At 37.6% G+C, this 14,507-nt stretch overlaps 1 protein-coding gene across 8 annotated transcripts in view; it reads left to right on the forward strand.

The window, feature by feature from the left end:
• LOC134674793 (T-box transcription factor TBX3) overlaps positions 1-13,789 on the forward strand; it is a 137,724-nt gene extending 123,935 nt beyond the window's left edge. For 3 of the 8 annotated variants that reach the window (XM_063532931.1, XM_063532930.1, XM_063532926.1), the window contains 5 exons: positions 621-767; positions 1,503-1,579; positions 9,254-9,387; positions 10,033-10,357; positions 10,979-13,789. In XM_063532931.1, coding sequence (XP_063389001.1) covers positions 621-767; positions 1,503-1,579; positions 9,254-9,387; positions 10,033-10,357; positions 10,979-11,213 — 918 coding nt within the window. In that variant the 3' untranslated portion in view covers positions 11,214-13,789. Of the gene's footprint in view, positions 1-608; positions 768-1,502; positions 1,580-9,253; positions 9,388-10,032; positions 10,358-10,978 lie in introns of all 8 variants that reach the window. The other 5 variants (XM_063532929.1, XM_063532924.1, XM_063532925.1 and 2 more) reach the window with 3 other exon arrangements.
• Positions 13,790-14,507: the final 718 nt, after the last annotated feature.

The following is a 14,507-nucleotide window of genomic DNA, read 5'->3' on the forward strand; positions in this document are numbered from 1 at the left end:
CAGGCCACACCCGGTATAAAGGAGTCGACATTCGTAGAGTTTCAGTTTAATTCACAGAGACATGCGCAAAAAACGTTTGAATTTGCATTTTTGCAGTTTTGACATGTTTCAGAAAAGCTTAGTTTCAATTTCAATATCTGTTAGGTAGGTACCTGTAATTATATGTGTATGTTACTCCTGTAAGTTGAGATTACAATATTATTATGGTAAGCCATATTGTCATCTATTGCAAAAAGTAGCCTAAAAAATCTCCAAGCCCTAAGAGGTTTAAGCCAAGATGACAATCGTACATCGACAAACGCCAAATGAAAAAAATAAAAGTCATGTGACTAATATTTACATACATTAACTCAATTTCGATTGGCGCTTACTATCAACGATTGTCATCTTAGCTAGTCCTCCTTGGCTGCGAAGCCAACGTGCCAATCTTTACGTATTCCGTAGCGTATCGTATCTCTATCACTCTTCCATGTTACTGCAACAGTGACAGTTGCGTTTCGTTCGCTACGTAGCGTAAACAATTGCACGTTGGCTACGCGCTCTGCGCATTCAAAATACCACCTGTTCCAATCATAAGCCCTCCGATCAAGTTCCTAAGCTGTTTGAAGTGTGTCACGCAGACGATCCTGAACTCGATGCACAAGTACCAGCCGCGGTTCCACCTGGTGCGAGCCAACGACATCCTGAAGCTGCCCTACTCCACGTTCAGGACCTACGTGTTCAAGGAGACGGAGTTCATCGCGGTCACCGCCTACCAGAATGAGAAGGTCAGTTTATGCTACTGTTTGAAGTGTCTCATGGTCCATCGAGTGGAATAGATAAGCGTTGGATAGAGCTGATAAAAACTGCGACATAAACTACCCTAGTCCTATGTTCCCATGACGCTGATGACCGTAGCAAGTGGGGAGGGCTGCATTATCCTCACGCAGTGTTCAAGGAGACGGATTTCATCGCGGTCACCGCCTACCAGAATGAGAAGGTCAGTTGTGTTTTTTATCAAGAAGACTATACGACTATATTACAAATATTTAGATTTAAGGAATATTGGGAAATATCGCCGCCTAATTGCGACCTTTTGCAACAAGAACAATTGCTCTTAGCTACCGAAGTTGAAGTTTCAATTTTTCGTTGAATTTAAAAAAGTTTCTTTAAGTTTAGGTTTATTTTTAAACCTCCAATTTGAATTTGGAATTTGTTGCACGAAAACACTGTAAACATTGGAATTAGTTTTACATCACATACTAAAGAATTTAAGACATGTGAGAGTGCGGAAAGTTTCAATAAAGTTGAAAAAGTTTTCGGAAATGTCAGGAAAACTTCAGTAAGAAATTAAGAAAACTTTCATTTTGAAAACGTCACTCAACGCTTTATTGCACACCTAAATAGGTACTGGACACAAAATAAAAGTAAAGCCAGACAACAGGCGGGCTTAGCGACTAAAAGCGTTGTCTTCCAGACAACTTTTAGGTATACCTAGTACTAATATTACTTGATATTTTCAGATAACGCAGCTGAAGATCGACAACAATCCTTTCGCGAAAGGATTCAGAGACACCGGCGCGGGAAAGAGAGAGAAAAAGTAAGTCTCTATCCCTTTCTACAGGTACATCTGGGGGCTTAGCCAAGATGACAACTGACATAATAGATACCCAATAAATAAAATGAATGCTGGTATTATTTAAAGATTTAAAATAAAATTATCACTTCTTTAAACATATTGTTTTTGCTCGCTACATTATTACAGAGGTAATAAGAAACTGCCATATTCGGACTTCAAGATATTCACAAGAGACGACACGTACTAGATCCATTTTAGATACGTTATAGTTTAGATATCAACTAGTTCTCTTTTGCAGCGCAATTCGGGCAACCAATGTCACTTTTACGTTAGATAGAGTAAGATATATATTAGATGTGAATTGGATCTCTAACTCATATCCTGTGGAAATCCTTCAAGAGTATGTCCAAAATCGCGCAAATGTCAAATTTGACAGGTTAGATCTTAAACATATCGTTATCGTATCTTGGTGATGTCTAAAATATGTCTATTTCAAAGAATAGTTTCATTAATAGAGGTAATAAGTAGAGCCAAAATAACAGATTTTATACAACAAATAAAAAAATGGAAAATATTTTGGTGATTAGGTTTTATTCAGTTAGGTACTGCATGGATACGAGACTTTAAATTTTACCGGTATATTTCCGAAGCCAGTAAATATGCACCGATTCACAGTAAGTACGTTAAATAAATTCGTGAATTCACGCCGAATGCACACGCATGTTTCATCAAAAATAAAGTTAATTTTTAAGGCAGAAAAATCCTATTTTTTTTACGGATAGTACTTTGAAAACAGGTACCGTAAAACCACGCAACTATAGTTCAAAATATGCCAACTATGATCCTAAACAATTCGAATAATTATCTTAGGTGTGACTATTATTTGAAATAATGAGTTCTATCTAAGACAAGATAGTTTAATAAACGGCACAAAACACTCAGAAAATATAAATATTGGCACTTCTTTAATAAATGTTAAACATGTTGACAACAGTTATACTGCTGTACTCGAACTTCAGATATTCACAAGAGACGACACGTACTAGATCCATTCTAGATACGTTATAGCTTAGATATCAACTAGTTCTCTTTTGCAGCGCAATTCGGGCAACCAATGTCACTTTTACGTTAGATAGAGTAAGATATCTATTAGATCTCTAAGTCATATCCTGTGAAAATCGTACAAAAGTATCTCCAGAATCGCGCAAATAATGCAAATATCAAATTTGACAGGTTAGATCTTAAACATATCTTGGTGATGTCTAAAAGATGTCTAATAGATGTCTATTTCAAAATCCGAATCGGGCCCTAAGTATTGGTCTGCAGTTAGGTGAATTTACGGTACGGGTTTAATGCAATTGCAGTTTTTAATTGTTAGACGGATACTTACTTTTTTATTGTGTCTTTGCTGTTGTGTAGGTACTACTTTATCGACTATCGTCGTTTTTGAAAATCATTAAAAGCATGGTTTTAAGTAGAGTTAGGTTAATGACTTCGTCAAAGAATTTGCTATGTTAACTTCGCTCTAAAAAGCAATAATTATTCTCAAAAGTTCTTAGAAAATATCATTAAAGTGATTAAAGTGATATATTAACGACCGGTTAGCACTTTAAATCGTACAAAATCTCAGGATATCAATTAACGCTTCAATTATAAGCCCGTGCCTACGAATTTATCAATATATCGTGAGAATAAACAGTCAAGTTTTATAAGATAAAGCTTACGCTATCTATCAGATAAGATAAACAAGCGAGGGGACACGTCGCATTAGAAAACACAATTACGCTAATAGCTATTCAATTATCAAAAAACACGGTAGGTGGCGCAACGGAACTAAAAGCTCACTGTAAGATTAATGAAGGCAAAAACCGCCGGCAACTTAAGCAAAGTTAACAGCTAACGAAATTAGCCTCCTATCTCCGAATCTCGAATTAATTAGAGCAAGTGCCGACATTTCCGAACGCAGCGGCAGCACCGGCGCCTTCCAAATTCAAATTAAACCAATCCGGCGCCTCCTTATTCGTGTTCCGAGTTTAAACACGGCGAGTAACGGCTCAAAATGGTGGAGTCATTCGACTTGCCGCTTTTTTCAACCGTCTTTAGCGTGCAAGGGAGAAAATTGGATTTCCACGATAAAATCAGCTTTGCTTTTTTTCGCGGCGTAATTTACCCGTAGGATAGGTTCCGTGAACGTATTTGAATTTCGAACGAGAACTCAATTAGCTCTTTTGATGAATAGGTAAATCGGATTATGGAGTTTTTCAGTTTAAGCGAAAATGTGGGTTAACGCGGCCCGCGGTGCCCCCGGTTATTTGGCTAACTGTGTACCTGGTCCGCGTTGACCTAGTTTGAACTCATCCGATTGATTTAATTCTAAGAGATAGTGGAATATCAGCGTTCAAAAGGTTAGCATAGGTATATTATGTAGGTAATTGTAAAAACAGATTACGCGTTTCAGTACACACAACTCCGTAGCTACCTACAGATGCTTTGCTTAAGGCGTTTAGCTTTCAGTCATTCTTCTGTTTTTTGGTGATTTTTTAAGGAGTTTAGGGAATTTCTTCTATCATATCCTTTGTTTGACGCATGCTTCTGAGCTCCATCTTTAGCTTCATAATCTTGCAGAATTATAGCATACATTTATTTAAAAAAAACTGTGAAATATATGTCTGCCTGCAAACATTATCTCAGGTAAAGAGAAGGTCGAATTATTAAAATCATATCAAAGCGGGAGTCTACCTTAACTCTCATATATTATGTACGTAATCCCGGTATCAGTTATACATGCGTATGTATTACTATGTATCTGTTTATTATTTATATACTGTGTAAGAAACTGGCTCGAGACATTGTCTCGCGAATTACGAGCGCGGTTAATGTTTATAAGCGGGCAGAACCAGTCGGGGTACTTTTATGGTTCGCGCCACCCGCGATATCTATTAGCAGGTTTTTCCAATTATTTGGTACAATTATGGCCTGATGTGTACCCGATGCAGGTTTTACTGGAAATTCATTCACGTCTTTTGATTTAATGACGTCACAATAATAAATTTGCGTACTTGTAGGCTATATTATTTTTTCACAATATGGGGGAGTTTGTCTATTTCTAATAACGTCGAAAATAATAATAAAATATCGCGTTTATAATTTATTCTTTTTATCCATTTTTGTCAGACAAAAAACAACAGTAATAGAGTCAGACCGTAAAAAGTCTGCAGCGATTTTGATAGCCCACGCAGTGCAAATGTAATTTTAAACGTCAAACTTCTATGAAATTATGACGTATAAATAGCACTTACGCTGCGTGGGCTATCAAATCCGCTGCAGGCTTTTATTGGTGCGACTATACGTGTTTTAAAATGTACATCCAATTAAACCATCAATTCAAAGATTGAAAAGAAAAAGTTGATCCCGCAACGTATTTAAGCCAATCAGTAAACACCATAGAATTTAGATGACAAAGAACAACTGTCAATCTTCAAAAGTGTGACCAAAAATGAAATGCAAGTGTGTGCGTAAATTGTCTATGTGAGATCAAAAATAGTGATGTCATGTTACAACATATTAATAATCTGTCGATGTTTGATTGCTTTATCGACTACTTTTTCAAATGTGTTATTTTAAACACTAAAATTCTATGACATTATGACGTATAAATAACACTTGCACTGCGTTTGCCATAAAAATCGTTGCAGACTTATCTTAATGTAACTCTTACTGTGTTGGAAAGTGAAACACGCTAAACATGAACACCTTCAAAAAAGTATAACAATCGTTATTATTTGAAGTCGGTTATAAAAGATAATATCTTAATGATGTCTTGTAAAGAAATAATTACATAGCTATTAATATACCGACAAGTTATCGATACTGTCATATGAACATTTTGTCAAGCCCTAGCGTAAACTAACAGTTTATGTTTTTACACAAAATATTCTAAATTATTGACTAATATGATAAAATATTAGCGCGGAACGGAAGAAAAACTTATAATGAACTGTATAAACCAGCTTCTTACACTTTTTACGCTGTTAATTTGACAAAATATCGCTATGAAAATTTCGCTCGGAATATCATAAATCCTCTGAAATGAGTATTTGCTTGGATTATTTGGACCTGTGACACTGCAATCCGACACACTACAAGACACCATCTTCACTGAATTACTTTATTTAATACTTTTCATCCTAATCCGTGTATATTTTTCAATTTGAAAAATACCGTGATACGCTCTTGGCCGTCCGCGGCCGTCGTCAAACTCAAAAGTGGTTACGTTTTCTCATTGGTAGTCTGACTCTTTCGCACTCATGGGATGTTCATATACGTGATGGCTTCCTTTTCGCACACTGAAGCTGTCTGTCAAGCGTGAGCGAATCCTAGGTCTATGGTAAACACACCCCTATATCTGGGTTAGATGCCAAGAAAGTCAACTAAGGTGTATTCGGGTAATACCGAATGTCGGATAATTCCGAAATTCAGATGAAAATCACCCTTAATTCCATCATAATAAAAGTCTCCTTTCGGAATTATCCGACAGTTTTCGACATTCGGAATTACCCGAGTAAACCTAGTCAAATCAGTTTCTTTTTTCGAACTGTCAAAACGATTTTGCTACAATGGAATTTATATGAAACACTAGCGTGTGACGTCACGATCAAATTACCAACTCTATAGTTTTATACGGGTTTTAAAATAGAAATTGTGCCCAAAAATAACTGCTGTCTATGTTACTCTATTAATCTCCTGGTGCCTTAGTTCTCGCATGATGTAAAATAATTTATTATAAATACAGTCAAATACCCCATAGTAAACCTTGTCTTAAATTGACAGAGGTATGACTAGTACAAATCTATATTTCAACCGCCGGACGTTATAATCACATACACACGTTACGTTACCTACGTTAGCTACACGTAAGGAATCTTTAATTCGCTCACACATTTTGCACCGGACGCGCTCATGCCGCAGCTTCCGAATTAGAGCGGATGAGCCGGATGCCGGAAGTTCTTTTTTCAAAATGGCCGCCAGCCGGAAGGGCGGGAAACGTGCGCGTTTTGACAAACGCCGCGCTCGGAGGACACATGCTGAGCATATTTCATCGTCCCTTTGTGGCGGGTGGACGTGTGGGCAGCGTGCCGTGATGCCCTTTGCCAAGATGTTGGTGGTTATGGGTGCTTGAATATGGAACAAATTTATATTTTTATGGTCTGGTAAAAATTTTTTTAAATTTTCATGGTACTTTTTAACGAATGCGGCCCTGGCACTGCTAGTAAGAATGACATGAATGAATAAAATTAACTTTTCTTCGTTCCGTTGAATTTTTGCGCTTGTATAATTTCTATTGGGTTATTAGGCAAGAACAAGTCTATCAAGCGTATTTTTAAGACTTTTTTACTTATGTTTTTTTTTTCGACGTAAACAATATGTACCTATATCAACTTTTGGACGTCTGCTTATGTTTATTTATTTAAAAAACATGTTTCAAAAAGTCACCGTATCCAATTTGATCTTCTTAAAGCAAATTGAAATGATTTTATGTTTATCATATTTATTAAGTGACAAACTAAGGAAGTCTCACCCTAGAGAGAATCACTTACCACCCTACAAGGCTTACATTTAACCAATGATTCCCAACTTCACCAAAGATAATCAAATCCCTAAATTCATCATCCGAGCTTTAGGGATAAACTACAGGGCATCAATAAAAAAGCGAGGGGAACGGAGCGGGATGAAATTTGGTGAAATTACAAGGCGAGCCACCCCTAGAGTTTACATTGTAACGCGAACACCCTAATGCCGACAGTTTAACTTAGGGTTGCCACATTTTTATCATTTTTATCCGTCTCAAAGCTTAGGTTCGCGTGACTAAATGCAATTGCTCTCCGTGCAATCTGATTGTACAACATAAGGAGCGCGTTTGGCAATCCGCCTGGGTTTGGGATTGTTTCTCGCGCGCTTTCCCTCTAAGATGTGTAGAGATTGACTATTATAGAGACAAAATCAAATATGTAGGTAGGTATATACTAGTAAGATTTTTGGTACCCATTTGCAGCGTATATTGCATCAAAGCATATTGTGGGTATTAAAAATAACAATACATTAGATGACTGTGTTACAAAACCGAAAGTCTCAAGTTTTTATTGCGAAAGATGTATGCTTGACTCATTTTTATGAAGTTTATTTGTATGTGATATGACTAACGCAACAGTAATATAATTTTTCATGCTAAAATCTAGAGCGTTCATCCAATATGAGGCCCCGAGTTGCCCAAGTGAAAAGAAAATATCTCTAACTAATTCCGCTTTCTCAAAATAATTCCGCTTTCTCAAAACTAGTAGCTTTTAAAAACTCTAAAATGTTCATCGTCAACCCTAGACCGCAGGGGTGGCCCAAATTAAATTCTATCAGCGACAATGAGACGAGTTAATACAGGCGACCGCGGACGACCCTAAAACAATGAGTTTGCCGAAAGCAAATCATTGTGCACTATTGTCATGGAAATTATTTTCAAATGTTTTGGGAGCGTTTAGGCGACTTGGGAGTACGGCTAACTAAAGTAAATGTATGTTTTATGGAACTGATGCGTGCATAGGCATAACACCTTTAGGCCCACTTTCACCATCCCACTAACCCGGGGTTAACCGGTTAAACCTGGAGTTACCATGGTTGCCAGTACAATTTGACATTAGGTTAACGGTTTAACCGCTTAACCCCTGGTTAGTGGGATGGTGCAAGTGGGCCTTAGCTTAGTGTTTTGTTCGGATAACAAAATGATAGGTATGTCTTTCAAAAGTAAATCCAACTTCATGTTGCCAGAATAACGTATCTCGATACTTGTTACTATTTTTTTTGATTTTACTAATACATTTTTGACTGGATAAAATAAAAATGATCTCATTTTCCTGCAGGTGTATTTTTCTCTAGTTTTAAACAAAACACAAAAAAAATTAAACAAGGAAGTTTGAAGTTGGTTTAAAGTGTATTTACTAACGGAGAGGTTTTTTGCTAGTACTTAGTGAGATATTTTCGAGATAACTAGAAAACGATTACCCTTATACCCGGTTACCCTTAAATGAGCCTTACTAAGTCTCACCACGTTCTCTTTTAAAATACATATAATGTTTTTTAAAAGACATTTTTAATAAGATCATTTTAAAACGCTAAAAATAAAAGCCCTAAACGCAAACTACATACTTAATGGTACGTGACAGCACCGCGTTAATAATTTTAAAATGACAGTGTGCACTTTGGGGGCGTCAAACGGTTGACATTTCGGTAATGGGCCGCAAAAGGTTAATCATGTCCTAATGACAGCGAAATTCGACCCAAGGCAATTTGCCCTTTCGCCGTTTTAGGGTTAAGAAAAATGTGCTAGGTGTTGTATGTTGAATATTTAAGAATATTATTAGGTTTGATAGCAATACTATGGATAACTCACCCTCGGATCACATAATCCGTTTCAATAGTTTTATATCATGAGTAAGGGCTGATTTAGACTCGCATGCGATTTTAGTTACATTGCGGACTGTCGGTTACGTAAAATTCCACCGACCGATCAAAAACCGCAATGTAATGAAACTCGCATGCGAGTTCTCGCATCGTCTAAATGAGCCCTTAGCTAGATAGGTTACCTATACTTATAGGTAGTTAAAATAAGTTTTCTGTTATAAAATTTCGCAATGATAACACGAGTAGTCTGTCCGTGTACCGCAGGCAGGCGCTGCTGACGGCGCGCTCGGAGCCCCGAGACGAGGACGACGAGCGGCCTCTGGACGTCGGCGGCCCCTCGAGTCCGCCGGCCCCGTCCAGCACACACCACACCAGCACATGTGAGTAACTTCCTGCTCATTTTAATCCAAAGAAATTTCGTCTGAGAAAAGCGCACTCGTTTTAATGTGTGCACACTCGTATCTTTTCAAAAGTGGCTACCTTAACACCTTCCTATCGACTAAGCCTAAGGCTAGAACTTGTGGGACTTTTATCTAGTGATTGAGCAAGTTGGCTGCTATTAAAGTCTTCAAGCCGCAGATAAAGCGAACTCTAAGGCACTGGTCCCACCGCGAGCTAGTAAGCTATGAGCTATCGGCTATAAACACGAACAAAAGATAAGCACTCCCGTGTAAATAAAAGAGACACGGCGATATTTATAGTTACTCGCCCAGCGGTGAGCTATAAATATCGCCGTGTCTCTTTTGTTCGTGTTTAAGTATAGCCGATAGCTCATAGCTTACTAGCTCGCGGTGGGACCAGTGCCTTAACCACAGTCAAAATAGACACCAATAAGGATCAAAATCAACGTGTCATAAAAACCTGGAGGCCAAAATGTACTCGTATGTACGCTCAACGTGTAACAAATTAATTGAATTAAATTCCTGACATATTTGTGTTTTCTACGACCCATTTGTTGGAGATAGCGAAGGAATACTCCAGTTTTTTTTTTGTTATTTATAAACCATTTTTTTTTTCTCTTGCAGCCTGGTTCAGTTCTACCGCGGGCGACTCCGGCGCCGAAGAGGTCAACGAGGCCGGCTCGGACTCGTCCTGTTCGGGCGGCGCGCGCGCCTCCTCCCCTCCCGCGGGCCCCTCCCGGCCGTCGCCCGCGCCCGACGTGTCTCTCGGCCCCCCTGTGCAGCCCCCGTTACTCCCCTACCTGTACCCGCCGTCGCTGTACCCGCCGCCGTTCTTCCCGACGCATCAGATGCCGCCGGGTCTGCTGTTTAACCTGCATCCGCTGCTGCAGCAGTACTCGCTGCCACCTCCGCCTGCATTGCCTGCGCCTCCGATAGGGAAAACGCACAGGTTTGTTTGTCAATGAGACATTTCAGTGTTAGAATAAATTGTTTATAAAAAATAGAGGAAGAAATGTCCCACTACATTTTATGGTAGCAATCAGATAGCGACTGCAGCAGCATCACTGCTGAAGCGATTAGAACATTCAATCTGTCACTCAATTTGTCAAGGCGTTTTGAGTCAGACCGTAAAAAGTCTGCAGCGATTTTGATAGCCCACGCAGTGCAAGTGTCATTTTAAACGTCAAACTTCTATGAAATTATGACGTATAAATAACATTTACGCTGCGTGGGCTATCAAATCCGCCGCAGACTTTTATTGGTGCGACTATAACAGTGACATCGCCAGTTTAGCGCTGCTGAGATTGCAATCAGGCCGCGTAGCCAAGATGTCAATCGCTTACGCTCCGTAGCGATCGAAACGCAACTGTCACTGTCACACTAATATGGAAGAGTGATAGAGAGACATAATGCTTTTCGTTGTCGAAGCGATAGCGATTGTGACCTTGGCTAGGCCGGCAGAACGCCTATTAGGTAACTTAATTAGGTAAATCATAAGGCCACAATCTTACAAGCCATCAGAAAGAAAAAGTTTAAGATTATGGTCACTAAAGGCATTCATCTCTCACAGGTTCGCACCTTACGCTCTACCCGGCCTGGGCTCCGCGTTCGAGCAAGTCGCCCCGCGAGCCCGGAGTCTGAGCTCGTCGCCCGCGAGGCCGAGAGTCGGGTCGCCCCCCGCGCGAGCGGCCTCCGCCGACCCCCCTCCGGACGCCCCCACGGCCACCGCCACGGGCACCCCGCCGTCAGACCTGAAGAGCATCGAACGGATGGTCAACGGCTTGGACGTGGAGACGCAGGACTGACTCGGAAGAGCGTTGTAAATACCGTGTATTTATATCGATGTAGCTACGCCTGGTGCATTATTCGTGTCTTCGATGATAGCATTATATACTCTGTCAGCGCGAAGGGTTATCGTCCCATCGCGCCCTTCGTTCTATGGTCGCCTGTTTTTATTAACATTATTTTCTGAAAGCTTTATGAAACATTTTTATTAAAACTTCACGTGTATTACCAATTTAGCCAAATCGTATTTTTTTTTTCAATTAAAACAATGATATCAAGTAAAGATGCCAATAGATGCAGCCAGGCGCGGCTTTTTTGTATCGTTCCTATTTTTTTCTGTCGAGTTCTATTCGGGTCGATATTCGTATACTGAATGTAAATAGTTAAGTTAGGTAGTTAGGTTATTAGACACCTGTAAGGCAGTTCAACGTGAACTATGACGTCAGAAAACTGTTGACGGGCCGTTCACATTGCGCTTTTTAGACTTCTATGACAAATTGTAACCTTGATAAAAATTTACCGTCTGAAAAGACAGACTTCAACCCTATAGGTGAAAACGAAACCTTTTTAAAAAAAAAATTTGAAAAAAAATCCGGGCAATACGATAACGGACTTGCAATATAGAAGAATAATTTTGTAGTATAATTACATAACTACAAAATTAAAATTTTTGGTGAATTGGGCTGAGTTAGGCATCAGAGTTATATCGAAATATAATATATTCTAACGCTATGATATGCCCGAATTTAACAAACAACACGTCAAAATAGCAAAAATTTGCTGTCTAATAGGACTCTACGAAGCGCATAGTATTTATGTTTCATTACCATAGGGTCGATAATTTTTGATGGAAAAAATATGATTTATGAGCATTTTTGGTAATTTTTCCATTATATGTTTCTTAATAACTTTTTTATATTCTATATAATGAAAATATATATACTTACACATATATAAATTTAATTTTTTCCATACGTACACAGGTTAAAAAAATAGGTAACTATTTAAATTTTTCTACACACCTGATTTTATTGTGACGTCAACTAGCATATTTTTTTTTAAATAAATCAATTTTAGACTTTTAATTTATAAAATTAAAATTAATATTACTGCAAATACCTACTTGCAAAAAATCATATTTTTTCCGCAAAAATTCCGACTTATCCCATAACATTAACATCGAACACTACACGTAGGTTACGCGCCACACAATAGTAATCACTAATAGTTTTCCACCGGACTAGCAATAGGCTTAATATAGAAACCTTTCGAAGTGATGGATCTGCAGTTGTGACACTATACTTAACTGTTTTAATGTTTTATCTTTTGTCTAAGTAAAGTTTTGTCTTAAGAAAGTAGGTACATTTGTGAGAAAAAAAATAGGAAGTTTGGGACGAATCGCTTGTCACTGAAACAGAGACAGAGAGAATCGTAATTTCTCTTTCTTCTGATAGCATTAAACATATGCATTATGCTAGTATTGTAATCCCAAAAAGGGGACAAGTAATATAGTTTTTATTCTAATGTTAATGACAAAATTGCTTTGCCAGAGTATTTGACATAATTAAAAGTGAATCATACTTTGCGTTCTGTTAAATTACTTACAAAAAATGCTATTAATTGATGTAGAATTTATTATTAGTGCTAATTAATAATATTGAAATAATGTGCAATTCATTAGCATTGTGTTTTGTGCTACAACTGCATTTAATCAATTCGTCCATCAATTCATTTAAACTCACCCTATAGAGTAATATTAAATACATTGCTTTATTTTGTAAATACAATTTGTAAGGTATATATGCGTGTTTACTATTAGACATATTTTGAAAATATGTTTGTCAATTGTGCTGTGAGATTAGCGTGCGTTTAATTGTTGCTAATAATTTAAAATGTCAATTCAAATGTCACTGACAGTTATTTTTGATAATAAAATGTAACAGTGTTGTTGCAAATTCAATTTGATAATGATAATTGTCAAACATGTTTCTTACAAGATTTACTTTGAAATATTTATTTCGGCTCAAAAAAATATTTTAATAACTTATTTGTCTAGAAATTATATTAATTTTGTCTTGCCCCAACAATTGGACGCGCGCGAAAAACGATTGATAAAATCTAACGTTAAGTTAAAAAAAGTTTGTAATATATAGTTGATAACTATTGTAGTTAAAAATACAAAATATATTATCTATAAAATGAAAATAATTTTCCATGGAATTCATTAAATTTAAGCATTAAGAGTTTATTTCGATTTTTTTTTTGTAATAAGTACTTACAAGGTTTTACAAAATAAATGACTGTGGCGTAAAGTCGTCCCATCGTGCGTGTTACGTCACTACTTTATAAGCCAATCAGAGCACAGGAAAATGATTGTAGACCAATCAAAAAAGCATATACACAACTCACTTCGATTCAATCATTTATTTTGTAAAACACGTAATCTGTAAATTATAACCAGAGATTTGACATGCAATACATTCGTTATTTTGCCATTTTTACAAGCTTGCGGCGAGGTCTGCGGGCAGTTTGTCAGTACAGCTGTAATTGAGAAATTATTCATTAAAATATAATAGATAAATCTATTGACAAAATACTCACTGTTTTTTTGCTAGGAATACCCTAACAAGACACCCAAATAGAAGGTAATTATCACTTATTCAGAAGAATTTTCCATGTACAGTCAACTGTAAAAATATGGATGTAGACATCTTACTCAAAAATATGTCCCATAGTTCTTAATTCACTGACATAAGAGTTATGGGACATATTTTTGAGATGATTTGTACACCCATATTTTTACAGTTGACTGTGCCTACCTACACTTATTTATTTTCTAAGAAAAAGTCAGTGAACGTATACTACTTATGACGTGTGCAACCTAAAGGAACATTAAACGAAGTCTACGCTGGACAAGCCTTATGACTCTCAAAAGTAAGTAAGTAATTGAAACGAAGGCGGTGGAGTTAAAACCAAAAAAAAACAGACAATTGCGTGTCGGACTCGCCCACCGAGGGTTCCGAACTTTTAGTAGGTATATGTTGTTATAGCGGCAACAGAAATACATCATCGGTGAAAATTTCAACTGACTAGCTATCACGGTTCGTGAGATACAGCCTGCTGACAGGCGGACGGACGGACAGCGGAGTCTTAGTAATAGGGTCCCTTTTTATTACCCTTTGGGTACGGAACCCTAAAAAGTAGGCAGTCAAGAAGGTTAAGATTAAGTCAAAACTTATAGGACGTATGCCGTAAAGTTGAAAATAAACGAGATGATAACAATATTTTGAATTTGTCGCTTTTTTCAAATTTAA

Source organism: Cydia fagiglandana, chromosome 20 (assembly GCF_963556715.1).
Source record: "Cydia fagiglandana chromosome 20, ilCydFagi1.1, whole genome shotgun sequence".
Lineage (NCBI taxonomy): Eukaryota > Metazoa > Arthropoda > Insecta > Lepidoptera > Tortricidae > Cydia > Cydia fagiglandana.